Source organism: Desmodus rotundus, chromosome 3, assembly GCF_022682495.2.
Source record: "Desmodus rotundus isolate HL8 chromosome 3, HLdesRot8A.1, whole genome shotgun sequence".
Classification (NCBI taxonomy): Eukaryota; Metazoa; Chordata; class Mammalia; order Chiroptera; family Phyllostomidae; genus Desmodus; species Desmodus rotundus.
Window position 1 is genome coordinate 140,908,729 of NC_071389.1, and position 27,242 is coordinate 140,935,970.

Sequence of the window (27,242 nt, forward strand, 5' to 3'; positions counted from 1 at the left end):
TCGTTTTTAATCTTTTATTTTTTAAAAAAGAGATGCACTGATAGATACATGCTACAACATGGATGAAACCTGGAAATATCATGCTAAATCAGAGACGTCATAACAAAGGGCATATCCGGAGACAAAGTGGACTACCGGTTTCCCAGGGCTAGGGGGGAGGAGGGCATTAGAGCTAAAAGGTGCAATGGTTCTTTGGGTGATCATATAAAAATATTCTAAAATTGTGGTATTGGTATTACAACTGTGAATATACTAAAAGCTACTCAACTGTGTAAACGGGGGGAATTGTATGTGAATTATATCTCAATAAGGCTATTTTTAAAACATTGAGTATCAAGTAAATCTTCCCTCTTAGTTATTTCTTTTACCATTTAACAATAAATAAAACTTAAAAAAAATAGAAATCACTCTGAGAAAAGATTTTCCCAAAATAGAGAATCCTCAAAGCAATGTGCCCCCGCAAATGACAGTCACGTGGCATGCTGGAGGCGTTAGCTAATGCTACAGCGGTAATCACAACGCGAGGTGCAAGTCTCACACCTGCAACTCAGACAACGCCACACGTCCACTACATCTCAAATTCAGAAAACAGAAAATGGTGTGTCCCCACTCAAAGGAGTTTCCGGGAAAAGCCCCAGGTAAGGCAGAGCCTGCAGTAGTGAGGGAGCAAATGGCAGCCTTGGGAGGCGACCCCTTCGCAGAAGACCTGACACCCTGACTCTGGTGTCGGTGAGAGACGCCGTTACAGTTTCTCACGGCCACTGCTCCACCCCTTCGGCGAAGGTCACTCACAGTGATCACAGAAGTTAATAAGGCATTATTCTAAAAACAAAACTCTTTATAAAGTACAGATGGCACTTTTCTGTCATTTATGTCCAGTGCTACCTGTTCTCATGACAGACATTGAAATCATTAAGGTTTTCTTTGATCAAACGAGTTTAAAACATCTATAATACGAACACCTTAAAATAAAACTCCAGTTACAGATATCCTCTTTTATCCTGATACTTTGAAGTTATGATGTTCACTTTGTTGAATGAAAAAAATAGATAATTATTTTGAGTAAAAGGAAGGAAAATTAAGTTTCTTGATTACTTGTGGGTTTGAAAAGTTGCCTGGGGGTCAAACTATTTAGTCTCAAATTCTGAAGTTTGGAAGATACTTGCGGAGATGATTCCTCTACCTGTTAGGAAAACAATAAAAATACGGTTAATTTTGTAAAAATGTAATCAGTCTACCCTATGCACTTTTTTCCCCCCGACTGCTTCCGCAGAAGACCCAATACATTTCCCCCGCCCCTGGAAGGCTGGAGCAGACCAGAGCGATCGGCTGTCAGCTCCTTCCCTGGGGGATCGTGTTGGCTTCTGCTCCCTGTGGTATCCCCAGCACCCAGCTCTGGGACTGGCGTGTAGACGTGACTATTTGCTGAATGGGTATATAAATCGAATTTCCAAAGATGTGGACAGAGTCTGCTATATAATTTGGTGACCCAGTACAAAATTAAAATGAAGGCCCTGTGTTCAGAAATTAGGAATTTCAAGATGGTTCCTGCAGAACAGTATAGCGAGTGTGGGCCCCAGCTGTGGTCAGATGAAGCACGGCTAGGCCACAAGCATCTTCCTGGCACTATGAGTGATCCCCACACAAGTCAATGGACCAGTATGGTCATGGGGAAGTTTTACCACCATGGGGAAATGAGAAAAACAGGCACGGCTCAATCGTTCACAACACAAAATCTGTTCCATTTAGGTGCCTGTGATGGTTAATTTTGTGTCCACTTGGTAAGCCATGGTGCCCAGATATTTATGTTGTCAAATATAGTTCTAGGTGTTTCTGTGAAGGTACTCTTTAGATGAGATTAGCCTCTAAATCAGTAGACTAGGAGTAAAGCAGATTACCCTCCATAATATAGGTGGGCCTCCCATGACTGAAGACCTTGAAAAAACAGACCAACCTCACCCCAGGGAGGAAGTCTCCCCTGGGTCTACCGGCCTACCTGTCGATTTTAGACTTCCAGCTTCCACGAGGGCAAGAGCCAATCCCTTAAAACAAACCCAGAGAGACAGACAGACACAGACAAGCAAGCAGACAGACAGACAGACATATCCTATTGCTTCTCTTTCTCTAGAGAACCCTGACTAATATAAGGACTCTTCTTTTTTCAGGGATTATGTGATTATGTCTTTCCTAATTTTTTTATGTTAAAATGTCATTTTCCTTATAAAATTCTGGAAATCACTGATGTATGTGATAAACTTTAGAATGTTTACACACATATTTTTATTTAAAGGGAGATTTTTGTTTTTCCTCTCTTTTTCTGTTGGGGGTAGGCTAGGGAATGAAAAAAAACCAGGCTAACATTTTCTTTCGGAACATTTTTCCAAAGCCAAGCTATTAACCCATGGAAAAGCAAAAGCTGCTGTCTGGGAGGAGCCCAGCATTAGTGTCTGTAGAACTTAAAAGCTGATTTGGTTCTTGTGCAGCAGAGTGAATATAAAAAAAAGTGGATGTGGGCAGCCCTTGTCACTGAATTTAATCTTTTAGAAATGACACATCTCAAGGCACCTGAAAGTCTAGAATCACAAAAGCACAGAAGTTCCTAATGTATCAGCCCTGAAGCTTTGAATTCTAGTCCTCATTTCTAGGGATTCTTGTAAATGCCACATACTTCCGGCAGACCTTGTGAGAAAATGTGTCCCCTTCGGTTAGAGAATGGGCCCGTGCTGCGGCTGTAATGCTGTGACAACAGTCAGCACCAGGCACCGCCCCCCAGTCACTCTGTGCTCACAGATCTGCAACCCCGGCCTCACCAGCGCGCGACCGTTGGGGCAAGCGCAGACCTGAAGATGGACAATGCTGCCGCTTCCTCTCGGCACCACTGCATAAACCTAACCCTATCCCACGTTGTTAGTCAGAAATAAAGCCAGAAACTTTTAGAAAGAGTCTTTCTTTGGAATTGCCTCACTTTTCTGTCCAGTCAAAGCCTTATTTATCCCATAGTCTTTGTAAGTTAATACATTTAGTTTCAGAAAAAGAAAATGCTTTGCTGAGACAGAAATTCATTGCCCGAGAGCTGAGTTGGAGTACGGAACGAAGCCACAGTGGTCCTAGCACTTCCAGGGAGAAAACACTTCCTCTCCACCATGTCCAGTTTTACCACTTTCCCACAAAACCTGTCCCCTGGCCTCTTTTCCCAAATCCTGATTAATGGTACCTGGATCCCCCTGGATGCCCAAGCCAGAAGCCTAGGAATCATCTTCATGTCCGACCCTACCTGTATAAGTAAGTGACGACCAAGTGCCACCAACTATACCCCGTAGCCTCTCTGCTCCACCCCAGCTGCTACTACCTGAGTTCAGAGCGTAATCATTTTGTACCAGCTATGGAAATAATCTTTTTGTTTTGGGAGCTCATCCCCTCGGGTCTGCCTAACCATAATCTACTCAAGTCCTGTCAAAGTCACCTTCATAAATTTCAATCCTTTAAATGTTTCTAGTGCTCTTCACAGCTGTAGAAGAATGCACGACGTCTTTGGAAGAGCCGCTGTCTCTGTCCTGACTCCCCAGGTGCCCTCTGCCCTGCCCCCGCTGGCATGCTGTGCTCCGGCCACACTCTTCTTTGCTGGTAGCTCACTAATGTGCCAGTACTTCACACTGTGTCAGCACATTCTCAGAGATCTTTCTAACCATCTCGCACCTATTTGGGGTCAGAATATACATGTTTCTCCCTTTAGAACTCAGCCCAGGACAGGTAGGTTTTGTGAGCACATTCTCCAACAGGCCCCCAGTGACCTGCACCATCTAATCTTTACTACACAGCCCGGGAAACCAAAGGCTCACTATAGGGTACCTATCCACATGGAATGGCAAATGTAGCCCAGCCCTATTGGAAAGCCCATAGGTGCGTGTTGGCACACGGGAAGCCAAACCCACAGATCGGCTCTCCCGTGGGAAATCAGGCCTGCATTATACCTAGGCTGCTTTGAGACTTGCTCTTGCTAGAACTCCCTCACCCTGAGCTGAAGCAGCAAATGCTTACTGCATATCTTTAAAGTAACTTCCTGAAGTCTGTGCTAATTGTCCCAAAGACAGAGTGTCACCAGACCAATTACCCTGATTGTTCCCTTGCATTTGCAACATTTTTTCCTTGTTAATCTGTAGGAAGTAATCAGTAACATCCTTTCCTCTGTTATCTGTAAAAAGTAATTACCTAAAGCAAACCTCAGCATAATGAATGAGAACTTTCGTTGATGTATGCTATTGGAAAGCCAATAAAAGCCTGTCAAGGAAAGGGTGAGGCGTTCTTCACTACAGAGAGTGGCCGTGCCATCCCTTTTTCTCCACAGGACTTTGAAGTCCATGTGAATTTGTTTTGTCGCATCCACAACACCGTGGACCCTGCTGGCCAGAGTCCGCATCAGCTCACCGCAACAAGGCTGCTGTCAGCACGGAAAGCAGCTCTTAAGCTTCTGGGGGACCCTTGGAAATAATTTATAATCCAACCCAGTTTTTCAAAAATCACAATGCTCAAGGAACTTAGTGAGGACCTCAACAGCATAAAAAAGAACCAGTCAGAAACAAAGGAGACACTAATTGAAACAAAGAACAATTTACAGAGAAACAGCAGTAGAGTGGATGGAGCCAAGGATCAAATCAATGATCTGGAACATAAGGAAGCAAAAAACCACCAATCCGAACAAGAAGAAAACAGAATCCAAAAAAATGAGGATAGTATAAGCAGCCTCTGAGACAGCTTCAAGATGTCCAACATTCACAACATAGGGTGCCAGAAGGAAAAGAGAAAAGAGCAAAAAATTAGAACTCTATTTGAAAAAATAATGAAAGACAACTTCCCTAATTGGAGAAGGAAATACACCTGCAAGTCCAGGAAGCACAGAGAGTCCCAAACAAGATGGATGCAAAGAGGCCCACTCCAAGACACATCATAATTAAAATGTCAAAGGTTAAAGATAGAGAGAGAATCTTAAAAGCAGCAAGAAAAAAGCAGTTAGTACCTACAAGTAAGTCCCCATAAGATTGTCGGCTGTATTCTTGAAAGAAACTTTGCAGGGTAGGAGGGATTGGAAAGAAATATTCCAAGTCATAAAAAGCAGGGACCTACAGCCAAGATTGCTCTACCCAGCAAAGCTATCGTTTGGAATTAAAGGGCAGATAAAGAGCTTCCCAGACAAGAAAAAACTAAAAGAGTTCTTTGTCACCAAACCATTATTATACGAAATGTTAAAGGGGCTTATTTTAAAAGATCAAAATGATGAATAAAATGGCAACAAATACATATCTGTCAACAACTGAATCTAAAAAACAAACTAAGCAACAAGAAGAACAGAGAGCATCATGGATACAGAAAGCGTTTTGATGGTTTCCAAATGGGAGGGGGGTATGGGGAATGGGTGAAGAGGTGAGGGGACTAAGAAGTACAAATAGGTAGTTACAGAATAGCCATGGGGATGTAAATTACAGCATAGGAAATGGAGTAGCCAAAGAACTTATATGAATGACCCATGGACATGAACAATGGGGTAGAGATTGCCTGAGGAATTTGGGGGGTACTGGGTGCGGGAGGGGCAAAGGGGGAAAAATCATCACAACTGTAATAGCATTATCAATAAAATATAATTTAAAAAAATAAAAATTTTAAGATAAAAATTTTTAAAAATCACAAAATGGTATTACCCAAATTGGATAATCCAATTCATAAAACTATGAAAGAAATGACTTTAGAGTATTTCTGAAAACTAAAATAGGTCTCAATAGAAGTTTGCTTCCCTTATAAACATTCATATTGCCTCTAAAAGTAATTTTCAAAGAAATCCTCAAAGCAAGAAGGACACTATAAAATAAGTATGACTTTGAACACAACATGAAAGAACAATACTCTGAAGGTCCAATTTTTTTTTAAAGGATGGAATGCGACATATTCACAACTCATAATTCAATCACTAAGTATATTTGAGTTATTATGTAATCAGCATGCTGTCCTCAAGAAGCTCCATTCACAGAGTCAAACACACTGAGTACTAGTGCTGTACAGAGGAGAAAGGTGTTCGTTCAGAGATAGGGAGGGTTTTGTGAACAAAACAGAAACTAAGCTGGATTCTACTATGAAGACAGATAAGATGGGAGGAGCTAATCAACTGAGAACAGCTTCACCTTCCTTCCCTAAACTCAGCGACACACTGCACCCACCACCATCTAGTTGCAATGGAAGCAGAGCTCCGACCCCAAGTGTATCTAAAGGCAGCACCTCTACTTGCACTCTTGGTTGTTCCATCTCACCCACTTCAGGACACCAGTCCTGCAGTTACCGCCCCCCCACCCCAGTCATGAGTGTCTTGTTCTCCATTGGACCATTCTAGAAACACTCTAGGATGCTTCAGCGTACCCATCCAAAATAAAGAAATCCCTCCTTGACCACAAGTCCTCCATCCAGATACAACCCAATCTCTCTGCTTCTTTTCACAGGAACCCTCTTCAAACACTCTGCCTCCACACCTTCCTCCCCACTGTCGGCTCCGAGTCTCCCACCTGCACTCATCAGGCTTTCGTTCCTCCCACCGCCCTGGTTCCCCCTCCTCTGCAGGACCTCTGTAAGTTGGGAGGTCTACTATAAGGCCCCTCCTCTATCTGTGGTCTCTCCTGAAATTAACTCACCTAGTCCTTTAATTACCACTTTATGCTAATGCCTCCTAAATAGACATTATCCACCCCAATCCACCCTCAGGTCCTAAACTCTTCTACCAACCACTGACTTTCTCAGTGAGTCGCTTCATCCAGTTCTGCTCAAGGCCTTGCCATCTCCGGAGGCGGCACTACCATTCACAAGGCATTTCAGCCAGAAATCCAGAACTCCTCTCGGTTTACTTTTTATTTTACCCCCTCACATCTAATCGGCAAGTCATAGAGACTCTATGTCTGGAACACATCAAGAATCTGACCCCTTCTCTTCGCCCTCCCTGCTCTTCACTAGGCCTTCCCTAGGACAACTGTGGCTGGGCTCCTGCTTCCAGCCGCCTTGCGCCAGTTCACTCTGCGCAGCAGCCAGAGGCTTTGTTTCCAAGCGCACTTTAGATGATCCCACCCCTCCGCTCACAGCTCTCCAAAGCGTTCCCACTGCAAATAGCATGAAATCCCAGCTCCCCCCACCCCCCCACCCCCGCCATAGCCCTGCTCTCCCTCCACCACCATCACCTACACCCCGTCTCTTCCTCATTCTCTGGCCACACTGGCCTGTCTTCCCCTTCCAATACTGTCAGTCCCTTCCAGGCTTTGCATCTTTAGCTCCTCAGCCTAGGAGGCACTTCCTCTGAGCCTCGCCTGGCTGTTCCTTGTTCAGCTCATGGGTCATCTCCTCAGGGAGGCCTTACCTGACCACCACGTAGCACCTCCTGCCCCCTCCTCGTCATTTCCCACCTCACTACCTTTATTTTCGTCATAGAATCTTTCTTGACCTGAACATTTTATTTCTCTTGTATTTACTGCCTATGACCCATTGGTAGATTGTAATGTCAAGAAAGCCAGAGACTGGCCTGTTTTCCTCCCTCCAACATTTAGACCGGTGAGAAAAGGATCTAAATTTTTAAAAATGCTAAATGAGGGAAGGCAGAAGGAATGAGGAATCTGAACTAAGTTGTGCAATAAAAGCCAAACGAAAAAGTGAGAGTAAATTTGGTTCATTTTAGTGAATGAAGAGACTAGTTTGACTGAAGCAGAATAAGAAGAGGGGGAAATAAAATGATGCTGGGAAAGCTGGAATCAAACTACGAAAGGTCTCAAATGCCAAGGTGGATAGTCTAGATTTATGTTGTAGGCACGAGAGAGCCACTGAAGGCTCTTAAACAGCGGAGCACATAAGGCGGGCTAATTTGGTAAGGATGTGTACAGTAGTACTAGGAGAAGGGAGCATGAGGGGGAGGTAGCCGGGTGAGCAGTCATCCAAGAAGATGAGATAAGGATCTAAAATTGCCCAGACTAAATGGAATGAAAGAAATTCCTGAGAGATACGTTTAGCAACAAATCTAACAAGTAGAGGTAAAGGGTGAAAGCAAGGTGAGTCTAAGGTGACTCCAAAATTTTAAGCTTCTATAACTGGGTGAATGTTGCTTGAAATGGAGAAATCAGAAAAAAAGAAAAGAAAAAAGATCGGGCTGTGGTTCCAGAAAGTCCATCTCCAGGATCAGAGACGCAGATTGGGGAGCTGGTTCATCATCTCCTCTCTAGTGCCAAGAACACTTAATGAAGCACCAAGTTACTCACATATCCCTTCTGTCCCCTCCGTGGGCCATCAGAGCAAGAGTGGGAACTGTCACTTACGGCTGAATTCCCAATCCCTTAAATGTAGCAGGCAGCCGAAAACTGTGAGTTGACCAAATCATCAGTGCAAAGGCGACAGCTGAAACTTAGACAGGGGACACAGTCCTCAAAGGAAAAAGGAACTGGCCCTTGGGGCGATGTCTCCAGTCAGAGGATGGGAAGATGAGGAGTGAAGAAATGAGGGGAATTGAGACAGAGAGGTGGGAGGGTGTGAGATCGGGTACCGGTGCAATCAAGGAAGGAAACGCTGAAACGGCAGCAGCATTTAAAACTACTAGAAATGTCAGGGGAAAAAGTCAAGAACAAGACCTAAGGAGAGGCCTCTCAGGTTGACAAGATGACTGGAACCAGCCGCTTCTTCAGTGGCATTCTGGTATAAAAGTGAGATTTTGGCCTACAAAACGGAGAGGAGGCTGAGCAGAAAGACATGCGGACAGAAGGTTCGGGATGACCAGGACGTTCCCCCCACAGGCCCAGTGATTGAGGCTGCCCAGAGTGCCGGCCTTCACCAAGTGAGAAACACAACCGGCCCCAACTGGGTGTGGCAGAGGGAATTTGACAGAGAGGAGAGAACACTTGGTTTTGCACCCTGCAGCACAGAGCAACACTAACAGAAATACATAGCACTTTAGTACAGGTAAGCACACTGAAGCTAGCAATACTTAAATGAAGGTCGAGCCCATAAGAACGTCACTCCTACCATAAGAATTTTGTTTGGACTTCCATCTTCATTCATGACACAGGTTCTTTTGAACCCTCGCGATGTGGGCGGATCTTCATCTGTTTCTGCTTCATCAGAGAAAGAAAATTTCCACCTCCCAGCAAAGGCAGGCACCCGGTCCCCCGCCGCAGAGGCCTGGCTCCCGGGGATTCCGTCGGTCCCAGCGCTGGCCGGGAGTGGCGACCCGGAGGGCTGTACACCGGGCCCTCCGCTGTTTCGGGAGCTCTGTGTCGGAGACGCAGGATCTGCTGGGGATGCACAGCTCACGGAGAGCTCATTTTGCAAAAACTGTTTTAAACGAGTTTTTCTGCGGACACTCTTCTTCGAAATTGCGCTCCGGAGATGAGACTCTTCCGCAATGACATACACTCTGCTGCGGCCCCGGGTCACCGCGGTGTAAACATGCTGCCAGTGCTGGCGGCCCGCCTTGCCGACCACATAGACGACTGTCTGCTCCTCGGACCCCTGGGAGGGAAGAAGGCATCAGGAGGACTTAAAACTGCGTAAGGGGTTCAGGTCCTCATCCACAGAGGCAGAGAACTGGCCAGTCCCCCACGCACCCACTCCCTGGCCGGACTACTCAGTACTATGGGGTCCCTTTTCTTCGTTATCCGAGAGCTCATGCGCTAATGTTTTCTAATTATGCTGCTGAGCTCAGGCCCCATGGATCCAGCAACTGGCCTGTAAAACCCAAAGATAAACTCTAAAGTCTATGCGCAATGCCAAGTAATAAAATAATTTAAAATGGCTGTGTGAGATTTGTGTGTAAAGGTACTACTCCACTGGTATTTTATATTACAAAAATAGACTCCTTAAATATCCAATGATAGGAGAATACATATATATTTACATATATTTATACCAAGTATCTACATATATTTGATACACTATTTTGCAAACATCAAAGATGCTTTAAAAAACAAAATTTTAAAAACTGGATATATATATGTATATGTACATATATATGTGTATCACGACTATGTAACACAAAATAAAATTACTCTGATCCAGAAAAGTACCTACAAAAGAAACACAAATATGTGACAAAACAAAATAAATCACAAAAAAGAAGGCAATTCTATCAAAATCATAACTAGACTGTCTCCAAAATGAAGGGCCTATGGATAATTTTTTTCCCTTGTACTTTTCTATATTTTTCCATTATTGAACCAATTACTTTTTCAAGATAAACAAAGGAGAACAATGGACCTTTGCTTTTTAAATGTAGCAAACCAAGAATTTTCCAGACAAGAAAAATGCCCAAAGTCACCATGTAACTGTGAGAAAAGTTCCAGGTTTGATAGCTATCCTCGGCCGCTGTATTTGCTGCACCAACATAAACTAAGAAGTGGGTTGAACCATTATCTCCCCTAAGGTTCCATGTTACCTGCCAAAAGAAGAACTGTGGGGAGACAAATGACAAGACTGACATTGAGGAAATACAGATCCACACTTAAAACAAACAAATAACAACCTTTTACGCAAAAAGCACTTCTATCCCCCTAAACACGGAGATTTTGATCCAATTTTCAGGTGGTAAAAGTTTGACAAACACTTCCTCCCAATACTGCTGAGTCTCAGAAACTAACTTACACGGTCCTTCATTATAGAAATGCTAACTGCATTTAACAGAAACACAGCACCATTTCTCCTTTGGACTTTGCACTGTGTATTCCTAAACAGGTAAAAGTCTACCTAAATTTAGCTAACTGAACTCTTACTTATGGATTAAGTAACACTGAGAAAAATTCAATAACCTCAAAATCAGTCTCTCTGTATTCACACTTGCTACAATCCACTGTCCTCATAGTAACTACAGTGACATTTGTAAAGTGCAAATTCAATCGCATCCAACTCTGCTTAAAGCCCCTTCATGGCTCCCAGGCTCTCATAGTCCTATCTTCTTAATATGGCTCACATGGCCCTTGAAGAGCCAGCCTCGGCCTGGCTCCCCTACCTCCTTCCTTCCCCTTTCCTTCCCACGAGCCCAGCCCGTCCAGCACAGGGAACCTCCCTGTGGTCCTGCCAGTGCTCCCCAGGCCACAGCCCCCACCTGGCCCGCTTCTGGGCTAGGCCCCTGTTCCCACCCCTGTACTTTCCAGCAGCCTACACTTCCTCTATGGCAGAATTTTTCAGACCAGAACGTAACTTCCTAACTGTACTCCTCAGTGGACTGTCAGCCCTGTGAAGGCAGGACCGCATCTATTTTGCTCACTGTTCTTTATTCGGTGTGGCACTGAATGAATGACAAGGAGTAAAACATCATGCCAAAGGTGTGCTCAGAAAGCAGGACACGGACTCCTAACCTCACCTCAATAAATCATATAAATCATATATCCATTTCTTTAACACTTCCTTCAACCATCAACACTATCAAACTTCTTAAAGAGGCACATTTTATATATTTACATCTTTTTTAAAATCCCCACCCAAAAATATGTTTATAAATTTTAGAGTGAGAGGAAGGGAGAGAGAGAAACATCAGTGTGAGAGAGAAACACTGATTGGTTGCCTCCTGTAGGTGCCCCAGCTAGGGATCGAACCCGCAACCTTTAGGTGTATTAGACCGTTCTCCACCCAGCTGAGCCACCTGGTCAGGGCTATGCATTAACTGTTAATTACATATATAACTACTCTCTAAATTTGCTCTAAAATTACAACTTGGGTGAATAGACACAAACGATTAAAACCCTTCATCTTTTTACAGATTTAGAATCTGGAAGTCCATAGGGACTTTAGAATGGGGTCCAAAACCTTTTTCTATAAAGGGTCAAAGAATAAATATTTAGGCTCCACAGGCCAGACCATCTCTACAGCTACTACCCACCTCTTTCTGTGTGGTGCAAGGCAGGCACAGCCAGTACGTAAATAAATGTGACCGCACCGATAAAATTCACTCACAAAAACAGGTGGTGAGCCGGATTTGACTACTGTACTGGATAACAGGTAGTCCTACAAGACCCTAGAAGGTGACCTGGTCCCCTATCCCCCTACCCCCCTTACCCCACATTACTTCTCTGACCTCATCCCCAGTCACTCCCACAGCAGCCTCCTTGCTGTGCCTGTTCTTCAAATATGCCAGACAGGCTCCCACCTAAGAACCTTGACCTTGGCTCTACCCTCTACCTAGAATGCTCTTCTCCCAGATACCCACATGATTAACTTCTTTACCTCTTTCAAGTCCATGCCCCAAAGCCACCTTCTCAATGAGGCCTATGCTGTCCACCTATTTAAAATTACAACTGTACCCCACCACCACTTCTGTCCACAGCATCTACCACCTTCTAACATCCTACGTAGTTTACCTATTTGTTTACAGTTGTGTGTGTCTCTATCCTCTCCCCCACCAAACGTAACCCTCACACTGGCAGGTATCTTTGCCTCATGGGCTGACCTATACCAAGCACCCAGAACAGAGTTTGACTGAATAAATACTTGTTGAACTGAACCAAACTTGGAAGAAGCAAACTATGCTTATATAAGATAATGATGAATGTCCTCGGAGGTAAGGGATGCTATTTCAGCCATGAAATAAAAGCCAGGTTTAGTAAAAGGAACACTTAGAGATATTTACTCCAACCTCAACCCAGTAACCACAAAGCCCCTTTCACTCTTCATTTGCCTGGATTATAATGAAAGACTAGATTACAATTTTGAGGAAATCTCTCAGAAAATACAGCATAATGATAACATGATGGAAAACAAAAGAGATAGATAAGAAATTGAGATAATCACCTCTGGAGGTCCAAAATAATAAAGGTTCTAGAAAGACAAAACCAGAGAAAACTCAAGACAAGAAATTTTAATGAAATTATTCAAGAAAATTTCCCAGGACTGAATGATATGAGTTTTCAGGATTATAGAAACCACGAGGGAAAATTCTCCAGGATCTCACAGCCAGAAATACTGCACATCTTCACAGCTGGCTGTATTTTTATCCATACAGACACAATCAACTGACCGTTTCTCTCTCACTCTGGGAACTTGGAGCCAGCCCCGCAGTCCAACTACACCAGCAAACACACGGGCCGGTGCGCGCAGCAGCCTGCCAACCCGCTCCTGGCAGGAGCCTTTTACCACCCTTACCTTCATTTTCCACTTGATATCACTTCTGTATCTTTTTAAAAACCATGTTAAATTGCGCACATTTTTGTAGCCGTTTCAAATGCTTTTTGGAACTGAGACGGGATAAGTTAAATACACCACCATTCACTTAAAAATTTAAAAATCTATACTAATTAATGTCCACATACTTGTAGAGGATATAAACCAACCTATAAAATTTTTCTGCATAAAAATGGAGGTCGATACAGCTTCATCATTAAAGCAACATTCCAACGTCAGAGAGGGGAGCTCAGAAACGATGAGATATGTAACAGAGCCACACATAACTTATGAGAACTCAAGAGTATTAAAATAGAGCTTAAAAGTAAGTTGCACTAAATACACTGTAGTCCAAGATTAGATCCTCGAACAACGACAACAAAAGGCACCATGAAAAACTGGTGAAACCCAGATAAAGTATATAGTTTACTTAATAGCATCGTACCAAGAGCAACTTCTTTTTTGACACATACCGGAATTATGTAGGATGTCGACATGAGGGAAAGCTGGGTGAAGGGCATATGGACCTCTCCGTGCTATCTCCCCAACCCTTCTGTCAGTCTAAAATTACTCCCAAATAAAAGGTGGTTGCCTCGCAATGGTGGAGAAGGGGGATACATTTCTCAAAGCTCATCCAGCTTTATAATTAAAATGTGTATGCAAATTATACCCCAATAATAGATGATTAAATTCAAAAATAAGCAAGTCACAAAAATCTCCAAGCATCACAATACCATCTGTGTAAACCTTGGTAATCTCGTTTCCACATGAAGGACAAATGCAGAGCGGAAGCCACTTCTGAGGAGGGTGGGAAGGCACTGGACCAGGGTGGAATAAGTGAGGCCCTTGCCTAGGATGCAAAATTTAAGAGGATGCCAAGAAACTCAACCATCAAGATAAATAATACTTGAATGTAATAGTTTTAAAAGTCAAAATTTAAACCCAAAAAGATCCATGACGAACAAAATATCAAAATTTTAAATAAAGACAAGACGGGTAGCAGTGCCATGCCCAGCAACACAGGACACTGAAGTGAGAGACAAACTCAGCCCTGCGGTCCTGACCCCTCTCCCCGGTGGGAAGGGGGGCATTAACTATGGCGTCTTAGTTCCTGAGTAAAGAGGGTTCTAAAGTCAACAAGAGTAAAAGGTTTATGGCTGTACAGTATTTTCTGTACTTTGGTGCATTTTGTTTCCTACTTTAAAAAAAAAAAGAAAAAGCAATAAAAATTAGGAAGAAAATAACACAAGGTATTCTGTCGTGTGGCCAGCTATTTGAATAGCTTCATACACCTCCAGGCTTACCTGAAAAGTGTGGATAGTTCTTGCCCATGCATGTCTTATGCGACAATGTTTCATCAGTTTCCTGAAATCCACAGTGACTTCCAGGCCAGCCATATTATTAATGGTCAAAGATCTTTTCTTTCCAGCAGTTATATCCGTTTTATCCTGTCACCACAACAAAGAACTGTTCGGAACGTTTTCAAATAAGCACACTGTGAAGACATCTATCGTTGAACATAAAATGGGGGCCCCTCGTAAGTAAACAGCATGCATATACCCTGTGATTGTTAAGAATTTCAAAAGGCTGAAAATCTATGCTTAGGCACCACCTGACTATACATACACACAAACATTTTAATAAACACAAATGGAAGTTTTTGGTCCTTGAAACATAACCAAATTTGACTCTCTGGAAAACAGCCCGTGTTGCCTTTCTTATTTTGAAGTCTATACATTTTATTTCTTGTACTGACAACGTAAGTCTGCGTATAACTCTTTGCAAAAACTACTTCTCCTCACCGCTTTTAAAGAACAAGCTTACAAATTTAAGAGGGTGTTCACACAATTAGAACAAATTCAAGGTGACCACTTCTCCAGTTTCTTTATGTATGCAGCCATCACGGAAATGATGCTTTGTAAATATCACGTGCCACCTGCTTCTTGTCCTTGTTACTTAAGCACTTCAGGCTTATTAAAAATGTTTCTTCACAAAGTCTTCTAGAAACTCATTGGATGAAGCCGGCATCACTCTGACACCCAAACCAGACAAGATATTACTAGAGACCTGCAGACCAATATCCCTCACAAACACGGATGCAAAAATCCTGAACAAGATATTATGGAGGAAGAATGTCAGCTCCAATGTCTGGATTCTGAATCAAGCCTAGGGCAATTGCTGAAAAACGAAACCTATCTCTAGTAGGTAAAAAGGTACTTTTGTTATCACTCACATTTGTTATGAAAAATATTTCTCCGTTGCAGAGTCGAATACCACTCTCAAAGTCATGTTTATTTTTAGCAACATCATGTGGAGTCCAATTCAAGTCTTCACCACTGGCCCCTAGTTCACTATTTTGCTGACTATCAGAGGTATTTTCAGGCAGTAAATCCGAGAGATATGCATTCCTCGTACAACAAATTTTATCACCAACTCCAAATATAAGTCTCTTCTGATAGTCTCTGGGTTAGAAAATGATAATCAATCACTAAGTCTAGAAAACCTTAATTTCATTTTGTTTAAGCAGTAACTTCCACTCAGACCCAATCCAATGCTCAAAATAATTTCTACACTTTCTTTGCTCCACTTGTGTTCTCCAAAGATCCACAAGAAACAAGGCTCCCACAGGTGTAATCCCCTGCACTCTCTGCGCCACCTCGAACTCAAGACCACGGCCTAGCCAAATGGTTAGTCGGAAGTCTCGGCATATGCGGTGACGTCTCTCCTTCCCTCTACATTCTAAAAATTACCAAAAATCTTGGTAATTTTTAAGAATCTACTGATTTCAAGCATCTACTGATTCTACCTTTTAAATTTATCCTCTCCTCTCCAATCACTCCTATCACTACCCTATTTCGGGTCTTACAGCACTTACACGTATTTCTCTTATAATAATTGTAACACATTAAAATAGCAGCAAATTGAATGAATGCTGGCAATATACCAGTTGCTGCAACAAATGCATAGACATATTATTTCATTTCATCCTTAACTACAACCCTATGAGGAAATTCTGTGGAAGTATCCTCTCTTACATACATGGAAAGGTGAACTTACCTGCCCAAGTTCACAGTCACTGACACCCAGACTGCATGGCCCTAATCTTGTGCTTTTTAACCCTGTGTTAGGCTACCTAACATTTATTTGTGTGTGTGTGTGTGTGTGTGTCTTCCCTTAATTAACATTTCTCTGGGTTCTCTGCACTTAATAAATAGTAGGTGCAGGGAAATGCAATGGAAGTAAGTTAATTTTCCCTATGTGTAAATAAAGTGGCTTCTCTGTACTCGTGTTTCTCTGACTGATGTTCACTATGGTATTCTCTGTGGGCATCCTGTTGCTAAGGTTCTTGGAGACACTACACAGATATCGTAATTTGAAAAATGCTCCTGAATGCCCCACGCTCATCTTGGAGAAGCTGGAGTTTGCCAACCTGGAAACCACAAGGAAAGTTTCATTCCTTATTTTTCTTAACAAAAACTCAATTCCTAAGAATATATATTATATTTAATTGACTAGATCATCTTCACCAATGAGAAAAAACGGTTTTTAAATATGTGGCTACAGTGATAAATGTCCAAACAAACAAAGAGCAGTGAACGAGGGAAGGACTGCCCCCAGAGTTTCGGTTCGCGGTGCTCACTTGATCAGGTGGCCTGTGTAGTGCTTGCCACAGCAGACGTTGATGACATCACAGTCTTGCCTGAAACACGTAAAAACGCAAGGGTCACGTAATGGTACCTGTTTAGTGTGCATTTCTGTAATCAACAACTATGACATACTGGGTTCTATAAAAAGTCTCCCAGAAGAAGTATTTTGTAAATTTGATCTTAACATAAACAATTCTTCCATTCCAATTTCCTGTGAGTTTCCAAATACTGGATACCATTTTGTAGAAAGAGCTCCGTTTAGAAACTGCCTTCTGCACATGTAACAAAGAAATACCTCAAGAGAGATTAACAGTGATGAACTAGAAGAGACTCTTATTCAAACAGTATCTATATTAATAAGCAATAAGATTTAAAAGCTAGATTAACTACATTAAAATATTGCAAATGCTTTACCTTCTAAATGCAATAAATTGTGATGTCTCTGCATGCTGTAGGTCATTTTCTTTGAGTAAAGTGCTAACGGCAGAATATAAATCTGACAATTCAAGAGAAAAAAATTAACATGGAAAAGCACCAAATTACAACACTGTTTCTGTGGAGAAACAAGTTCAGAATTCCTGCTAACGGGTGCGGAAAAACGTTCATACAAGTTCACCCTGGGAATATCAACCACATTCCCTACATCAGCCAGAGCGACAGAAGAGAAAATGAAGACAAGGGTTCCGGCCACAGACAGGACAGCTTCTCATTTGTACTATATCACTGCGTGTTCAATGATGGCTTGTGAATGCAGAATTTAAACTACAAACAAGAGCATAAAATATGTAACAGAATCACTAATGCAAGATTTCTTTAAGTCCTGGTGACACTAGAGGAAGTGAGTTATAATTTGTTATTTCATTTAATTTCATCCGCACGGCACTCGCACGAGGCATGAGTTATTTAGTGGGCACACACCAGTATAAAATACTGAGATACTTATACAATGGCTGGAAGACAGTTACTCCCCAAACACCACAAGGCCCACTCCCACTCCAGCCGTGTCCCTCCCCCCCACAGGATTCAGTAACTAAAGGGCTAGCCCAGCGCCGCAGGAGCGTCCCCTCCCACAGTGACTATGCCCAGAGTGACTGTCACCACTACACCCTTGTTATGAATGTGAAACTGAGGCTTTTGGAAGCCAAAGGAACTTTCCAAATGGAGCAGGGAGGCTGGACTCCTCTTGCAGAGAGAGCTCAGATCCCTAACACTGCTGACCTGCACTCACAGCCTGTCCTTCCTCAGAGCACGGAGAAGCGGGCTTCCTCTCACCTCTCTCAAAAATCTTACAAAACAGAAAACATGTCTCAGCAAAGAGAGGGGCTATAAAAATTGAGAACATTCCAGGCTTGTGTGCTTTTCCCTCACAGCAGGGGTATCACAGGAGAATGAAAAAGCCTGGGCCTTGTGATGCCCTGTTTGGGGAAGACTGAACTAGTTGCCAGCTGGGCACTTCATTTTTCAGATGAAGGGAGGATTATCACCAAGAAATGGCCAACACTCAGCTCACCCCCAGGCAACCCCCGGTCTTCCGGAACAGGAATTTCCAAAGGTTCCAAAGAAGACTGTTTGCTTCTACATGGACGGGATCCTGCTATTCTGCTCCTCGACTTTTTCAGTCTCTCTACCCTGCATCTCGCTGATAATAGGTACAGTATCTCAACATGGACACTGGATTTCACCAATTCTAAGATTAATGATTTTCTCACGTTTTAACATCTCTAAAATGCTAACCAGGCTATGAAGCCTGTCTTAGGTCTTTGTACTCCACAATACTGGGAATAATTTACTCAACAACTTAATTAATTAATGAAAAAGTACTATAGGCCTCTCTAATGAATATTTATTCGATTTTCTTAAAGAAGAGACTAATTTTCCAGGTAAAATTTGTAGTGAAGAAAGGAAAACAGCATCAGTGAAGCTCTGCTACCATTCTGAGAGAGACAATTTTTTAAGTACATTTTCATTAATGTAAAGAATGGTGCCAGAAAGAAGCAAACCGAATTTTAGATAAATCTAAATGGAGTGGCAAAGAGGCCAAGTTTCTTAACCATCTAAGTCTCATTTCCTTTCTCTATACCAGTACCTACTATTAACTAGGCTGTGACAATAAATATCTATCCACTATTTACAATGTGTTTAGTAAAAAAATCACAAAACAGCATGCAGCCTATAACCCAATTGATGTGAAACACCAAGCCCTTACTATGTCTCTGACCTTTCCAGGGTTGTCTTGAGGGAGAGGCAAAAGGAAGATTACAGGGAAATGTTAATTTTTACTTCAAGCACTTCTGTATCATTTGACTATCTTATGGAATATAAATTATTTCTATAATCAAAAACAGCAGAAGGCATTCATGGAAGATTATGTATTACAAAGAAAAAGGGGTGCTTATTCTCAGCTGGTCTGCCAAAGACCCCGAGTGCCAACCCTCGTCCCCCACTCAGCCCTGCTTTGTCCCCAGCAAGATGAAAGAAACTACCATGAACCGAGAGGGACTCGCAAACTGCAGGCACAAGTGTGCATTGGTGGGAACGGCACTGCTCGTAGAGAAAAGAAGGTGGTTCCCAGAACAGCGAGAGCAGATGATAAAAAACTTCAGTCCTCCTTCAGGAAGTTAGGGATACACATATCTCTGGTTTGAAGAGGTAAATATGTTCACAAAACAAGAGTGACCCACTTTAACAAGCCTAAAGTTCAAGCACCTCTGGCAGCGAACACTTTCACCATCACAGGCCGTCAGCGGACAGAAATGCCGCCCAGCGTGTTAAATAAGCCTGTCGCAGAGTCGGACTAGTTTAAGGGGACGCGCTGAAGCTCTGCCCGAACACTCTGTGGACGGGAAAGCGCCACTTGCTACAGGAGAGAAGGATGATGATGAAGTCCCAGATCTCGTGGAGAATTTTGACGAGACTTCCAAGAATGAAGCAAACTGAACTGAGTCAACTTCTGAAGAAGATGAATGTGAAGACGTTACTGGGAGCTGCTATTTTATATTATGACTGCTTTTTCAAATTTTGTTTCTGGATCTGATAAAATACAGATCTCTGATATTTGTAAGCCCTACTAGCCCCTTGGACGCTGCAGCTCTTTTCAGTGTTTGCTTATACGCCAATCATTCTTTGCACCTAATTAAGCTGAAGAAGGCTGAGAATAAAGTTTGAAACCAAGGTTTACAAAAAGGGGGATATTGTAACATGTGAATGAATGCTGACCCAAGGGAACTGAGATTGGTGACATACAGAAAGGAGAAAGGCTTAAAGATAAAGTCCTATGTCACTTAATTTCACACACAGAGTGAAAGCAAAGAAGGAATGATACACCTCTAAGACCTATGACAATTAGGACTTCCGGTCAAGATAATGGCATAGGCAGACATGGTTCACCTCGAACAACAACATCAAAATTACAACTAAAATATAAAACAATCATCAGTCAGAACCAACAGAAATTGGGTTGAATGAAAGTCTGACAACTACAGAATAAAAGAAACCACATGGATCAGACTGGTAGGAGGGGGAGAGACACAGAACAGGCTGGTCCCACAACCATGTGTGTTGGATTAAAAATTTGGGAGGAATATCTCGGGAGTGAGGAGTCCCAGCCCCACCCAAATCAGGACCCACTGCCCAGGGCTCCAGTGCCAGAAGATAAGCCCCCACAATTTCTGGCTGCAAAAACCAGCAGGGATTGAGTTGTGGAAAAAACTCATGGAGAGTTTAGAGAACCTCCACATGAACTTATTCAGACTCACTCCCTCTGAGCTCCAGCACCGGGGTAGCAGCTTGGAAGGCACCAGTGGCACACAGGGAGGAATGAAGTTTCTGGCATCAAGGTGAGAACTGAGGGACAGCTTCCTCCCAGAGAGAAAAGCAGGCAGAACCATAGAGCTGATAAGCAGTGTTATATCTGAGACTCCATCAACCTGGTTAACACGATTGCCCTGCCCTCGTAATTCCCTGAGACTAGGTCCCACCCAATTTACAGCTGTTAACAGTAGATTTTCCATATAATGACTGGTTTTGGCTTTCGCTTGACAACTTCCTAAATCCTTTCAAACAAGCAACAGCTGAACCTCAGTGAGTCCCCAACCCCTATGCCCCAGGCTTAGCATTCTCAGTACCCAGCCTAGATTCACATCTTGATTTTGCCTGGGAATCTCCAAGCTCAGCACAAGTAGCAGCCATCTCAGATTGCTTTACAATTCAGGCAGGGTGGCCTGGGGCAAAATACAGGTGGAGGCTGACCTTGGTCTGCACCACCCGGGAAACCCCAGGGCCAGCACATCCAGTGGACAGCTACAGACCAAGTCAAAGCACCACCACCCTGCCCCTGCACAGCTGATCCTCCACGGAGGGCAGAGGTAGGTGGGCAGTGGTCATAGTCAAACCTTGCCCCTGACTGGCCTGGGTAAATCCCTCCCACTGATGTGCCAACAGCAACCAAGGATCAACTATAAGAAGAGGGTGTACTCAGGTCCCATGAAGGGAACACCTCAAGTACCCAGCTTGGGTGATAAGGGTGGCTATGCCACCAGACCCTACAGGAAACCTAAGACATTAGGCCATGCTACCAAGATAGGGAGTCAAAGCAGCTCTACCTAATACATAGAAACAAACATAGGGAGGCTGCCAAAATGAAGAGACAAAGAAGCACGGCCCAGATGAAAGAACAGCTCAAAACTCCACAGAAAGACCTCAAAGAAATGGAGATGAGCAATCTATCAGATGCAGAGTTCAAAACACTGGTTATAAGGATGCTCAAGGAATTTAGTGAGGACCTCAACAGTATAAAAAAGATTCAGTCAGAAATGAAGGATACACTAATCAAAATAGAGAACAATTTACAGGGAGACAACAGTAGAGTAGATGAAGCTAAGAATCAAATCAATAATTTGGAACACAAGGAATCAAAAAACAACCAATCAAGAAGAAACAACAAGAAGAAAAAAGAATCCAAAAAAATGAGGATAGTATGAACAGCCTCTGGGACAACTCCAAGAGGTCCAACATTCTCATCAGAGGGGTGTCAGAAGGAGAAGAGAAAGAGCAAGAAATTAGAAATCTATTTGAAAAAGTAATGAAAGACAACTTCCCTAATTTGGTGAAGGAAACAGACTTGCAAGTCCAAGAAGCACAGAAGGTCCCAAACAAGATGGATGCAAATAGGCCTGCTCCAAGACACATCATAATTAAAATGCCAAAGGTAGGTGCAGGCCAGTGGCGCAATGGATATGCATCTGACTACAGATCAGAAGATCCTAAAATGCCAAAGGTTAAAGATAAAGAGAGAATCTTAAAAGCAACAAGAGAAAAGTATTTAGTTACCTACAGGGGAGTTCCCATAAGATTGTTGGCTGATTTCTCAAAAGAAACTTTGCAGGCTAGAAGGCACTAGTAAGAAATAACCAAAGAAAAAGCAGGGACCTACAACCAAGATTGCTCTAACCAGCAAAGCTATCATTTAGAATCCAAGGGCAGATAAAGAGCTTACCAGACAAGAAAAGACTGAAGTTCATCATCACCAAACCATTATTATATAAAATGTTAAAGGGACTTATTTAAGAAAAAGGAGATCAAAACTATGAACAATCAAATGGCAATAAATACATACCTGTCAACAACTAAATCTAAAAAACAAACTAACCAAACAAGAAGAACAAAGAATCATGGATACAAAGAGTGTTTGATGGTTTCCAGATGGGAGGGGGGAAGGGAAAGTAGGTGAGGAGGTGAGGGGATTAAGGAGTACAAATAGGTAGTTACAGAATAGCCATGAGGATGTAAAGTACAGGATAGGAAATGGAATAGCCAAAGAATTTATACGCATGACCTGTGGACTTGAACCATGGTGGAGGAATTACCTAAGGGATGGGGGGTGTGCTGGGTGGAGGGAAGCAAAGGGGGAAAAAGTGGGACAACTGTAATAGCATAATCAACACAATATAATAAAAATTATAGAAAAAAAGAACTGTGGCAACTACAATGAATTCTCAAATAACAATCTTTCAAATGTTCACTAATTCCATTCTAAGTAAACCATTACACTATTTTTAAAAGTTTGCTAAGTACATTTATAATAAAGATCAAAAGGTTCAATCTATTTAGGCTCATTTGCAATAGATAATTTAGTATCTATTATTTATCAAAAAGTACATTTATATAATTCCTCAAAATCGATGAACGCCCTTAACCCTCACAACAGCTCCAGAAGCACTGCACGTGACTCCCCTCTACAAAGGATTGAGTGACGTGACCCGCATCGCACGCAGAAGGGCGAAGATTCCTATCCCACGCTCTCACCCAAGCCTGCCCTGGTGTCTCCCTAACACCCTTAGTTAGAAACAGTGCTTGTCCATTTAATAAGAAATAGGACAGAAATGTTAGGGCTCAACTTGGCAACAGTTGACAGCCATTAATTTTGTTTCACAAATATACTCAAAATAACAAATGTATTTACTTTTTCAATTTCTATGAAGGAAAAAACTTCATTATGACATGCTTTCCCCTGAATGAACCTGGATTACTGGAGCTTTGCTTTATTTTAAACTAATCATCTGCATTAATTTATTCACTCAACGAATATTTATTGAGCCCTTAGTATGTACATGACAAGAGCTTATTTTTTACAAAATTCTAGAGTAATCTGCTTTTGATGATTAATAAATTATCTTCAGTGCCTGATTTTTTACTAGCAATACATATCTATCTGTACCATCAAATACAAGTATAACTCTTGATTTAATAACTATACTACAAAACTGAAATACTTAACCCTACATAACACAGAAGTTCATACTTACGAGATTGGTAATTATTTTTTGATAACTGAGAATTAGCATCCTCTTCTGGGAGTCTCACAAAAATAAATGTTTTATCTTGTACTGAGACAGGGAATACGGGATCATCAGAGATAGTCAGCTCTGCATCAAATTTTGGAAATTGGCGTTTTGAGATTCTTGAAAAAGATAAAATCATACACCAAGAACCTTAATATCCAAAAATATGTCTTCATGATATCAGAGATAATGTCATTACAATAATTAGTTTCTGTTATTATATAAATAGGGCAAACAGACTACCCATATACACATAAATAGCAACTGAGGTTTAAAACAGAATTAGCAAATTAAAGCACTAGAAAAAACTGTCAGGGAATTTACTAAGCACCATTGTGAGAACTTGACCTACTTTTCTCCAAATGGCGAAAGAACTATACAAGGTTAAGTGACGGCCTCATTTCACAGGTGAGCAACATGAGACTTAGTCAACTCTAGTGGGTTGCCCGAGGCCACAGGGGTAGGAAGCAGGGGAACTAGGCATCAATCTGGGCCCATTTGGCTCCAGATCCTTTTCTATTTAAATTAGTTTGCACTCTTTGGAGCCTTATCCACAGGTTTACTCTTTCTTTTCCCCTCTTCTGTGTATATCGTATGTACGGCCTCATTTTCCCAGTTGAAGCAAATATCCACATCTTTTCTTTGCTTCTATTTCTTCCGCATCCCTCTTTAGTTCTTGTATTTCCCAAGATTAGCAAATTATATCAGAAAACAGAGTGAGGGGAAAGTGCCTTGACATAATGGAGTCTCTCCTTGGTTATTTGGAAGATGACTGACTCCCTGGAGACCAAGGTAGTGGCACCCCACCACGCATCTGCAACCCTTCCCAGTGGAGGTGAAGGGAAGGGCAGGAGAGGGAAGAAGGCTGTCCCTGCTGGAAATATCCCAGATTTAACTTCTTGGGCACTGAGAATCACCACAAATTTCCTATTTCTGACCCAGGACGTGTAACATATTTCTATCTCAAGGAGCTTTTCCCTGGTATCACTCGGGTGCTTCTGTCATTGAATATTTGGTGATGGTGATTAAGAAGAAGTGATGAAAGAAGCACAGCTCAGCCCAAATGGTATCAAAAAAGTTACTGAAAGGCATTCCTAAATTTCAGATAAAACTGAGCTCTAAGAACTCGAATGTGCTTTAGATTCTCCTAAGATTTTTAGGCTTGAAAATGACCAAACATCTACCAACATCCCCAAAATCAGCAGAAGTGTTACAGGAAAAGAATATTATACATCCGACTGCATTATTTTTCTTAATGTTTTAATATATACCTATATCATCTACCCTATTCCTAACAATTCTTCCTCTACTACCCCTATCCTATCCAGGGTAGACAAGGACATAGAGAAAACAGGTTTTAATGTTCTAGTTTCTGCCAATATCCAACCAAGGAAACGTTCAAGAAGAAAAACATCTTGTAAAAGAGAGTCAAAGACAAAGGTAAGTTTTGTTCAATGACTAAAACAGTCTCTTCGTACGCTGAGGCCCCATCACATCTACTACAGAAGACCACTCTGAAGACTGAGGCAAAGGCTAAGGGAAAAGAAGTGCTCTTTACTGCTTAAAGGAGATTCGTGTGTCATGGATGCCACCAAAATTCATCAAGAAGGAAAATGTCATACTCGTTTATTTTGCTTTGGACTCTCTTCCAAAAATTATGGGTAATCTTTTCCCTCAATTCTCCTTTGAACTCTACTGAACTCGTTTCTAAGTCCCTGTTCCCCTTGGGCGTATTCTAGTCTCTATGCCTGATACGACTTTAATTCACACGTACACTTTTTAAATCAGGAAAACATATTTATTCTTAAATGCATTATTGGACCAATAATAGAAAATACTAACTTTGGTTTTTTAACTGTAGGGCAAAATGTGTGTGCTGTGTGTATATGTACCTGAAGGACAGAATAGGTTTGCTGAAAGGGCACAGTAAATGTTCTGCACTGAATCACCCTAATTCAAAAACTATTATGTATTTTTAAACTTTTATTTCTAATACAACAGAGAGAAAGCACAAAAGTTTATATTTTTACCTTGTAGCATTGTCCACAATTAGCTCAGATTCTGCTCTGTGGTTTGTCTTTAGTTCAATAGCACACTTTCTTGACTTAAGAGTGTCAAAAAGATCTTGCAGCAAGTTACCAGGTTCAATGCTGGGTAACTGTCTAATATCACCTGAACGGGGGGGGAAATAGATACAGCAGGTTTAGGTAACTGGGGCCCTAAAATTTAGGAATTACTTTTATTTCTTCCTACTGATATATGCCATAATTATAAAAACAAACTTACTCTGAGAAAAAAAAGGCCCCCAAAATCTTTGTTTAAAATGACTTGAGAACATTGTCTTTAAAAATATTTAACAAAAAGTACCATTCAGCCCTGGCTGGTGTGGCTCAGTAGATTGAGTGCCAGACTGTGAAGCAAAGGGTCATCAGTTCAATTCCCAGTCAGGGCACATGCCTGGGTTGTGGACCAAGTCCCCAGTAAGGCGGTGTGTGAGAGGCAACCATACATTGAAGTTTCTCTCACTTTCTTCCTCCCTCCCTTCCCTTCTCTCTAAAAATAAATAAATAAATCTTTAAAAAAAAAACAAGTACCATTCAGATTAAACAAGATATAAAAATTAGCAATAACACAACAAGGTAAAATTTCAATCAAACTTCTTTCATACCAATAACCACAGGCAAACTGTTAAAGGACATATATTTTGGCCAACGTGTAAAAAAAGAGGCCTCAGAGAGCTTGTATTGACTCAATCTTGCTCAATGTCTTACCAAACATGGAAGAATCTACAGCCTCAAATAAATAAAATAAACATACAAAATACAAAATAAACAAATCCAATGCACTTGATACAGATACATTCTAGTAATGTAATATAATGATTTACTCTTTTTTTTTTTTTTATTACTTTAAACAAACAAGCCAACAATACAGAAAAGAAAAGCTGTTTTCTGGGTGAAAGATGGGAGAATGCTTAAGCCTTTAATAGGATCAACTATTTATTTTTAAAGATTTTTAAAATTATTTTTATTTTTAGATGGTGGGGAAGGGAGGGAGAAAGAGAGGGAGAGAAACATCAATGTGTGGTTGCCTCTCACATGCCCCCTCCTGGAGACCTGGTCCACAACCCAGGCATGTGCCCTGACTGGGAATGGAACCAGTGACCCTTTGGTTCACAGGCCAGCGCTCAATCCACTGAGCCACACCAGACAGGGCAGAATCAACTATTTATAAAATATCCTCAAATATCTAAAAAAGTTACTTATATACAATTTGATTCTCACACTGCAATTCTATTTTTTTCTCCATTAACTCATATAATCTTCAGAATAGTATACCCAATAGAATCTAACTGAATGTCACTAAAATTGAAAAGAAAAAAAGAGACTGGTGAGGTCTAATTTAAGTTATTAGCTTAAAATCATAAAAATACTTTTAAGGTTTATAATCCAGATATTTTATTATTTCCAAATTAATCGGTATCTTGACTTAGTCTGAATCTGTGACACTTTTACCATTTTAATAGTCATCCTTTAGGAGATCAGCAGTAACCCCTCTCGACTCTATTTCATTCACATCCTAGCCTGTTAATACCCTGGCC

The 27,242-nt window shown here is 41.7% G+C and overlaps 1 protein-coding gene and 1 pseudogene across 2 annotated transcripts in view; one reads left to right on the top strand and one right to left on the bottom strand.

Annotated features, from left to right (window-relative positions):
• Window positions 1-27,242, bottom strand: part of HELB (DNA helicase B) — a 36,447-nt gene continuing 9,205 nt past the window's right edge. For both annotated transcript variants that reach the window (XM_045184619.2, XM_024576414.4), the window contains 8 exons: window positions 25,672-25,813; window positions 23,606-23,760; window positions 17,217-17,298; window positions 16,796-16,855; window positions 15,389-15,617; window positions 14,460-14,603; window positions 9,031-9,516; window positions 1-1,183 (listed from right to left, as the gene is read on the bottom strand). In XM_045184619.2, coding sequence (XP_045040554.2) covers window positions 1,079-1,183; window positions 9,031-9,516; window positions 14,460-14,603; window positions 15,389-15,617; window positions 16,796-16,855; window positions 17,217-17,298; window positions 23,606-23,760; window positions 25,672-25,813 — 1,403 coding nt within the window. In that variant the 3' untranslated portion in view covers window positions 1-1,078. The remainder of the gene's footprint in view (window positions 1,184-9,030; window positions 9,517-14,459; window positions 14,604-15,388; window positions 15,618-16,795; window positions 16,856-17,216; window positions 17,299-23,605; window positions 23,761-25,671; window positions 25,814-27,242) is intronic.
• LOC123478271 (transcription factor BTF3 pseudogene) lies at window positions 18,659-20,087 on the top strand (annotated as a pseudogene).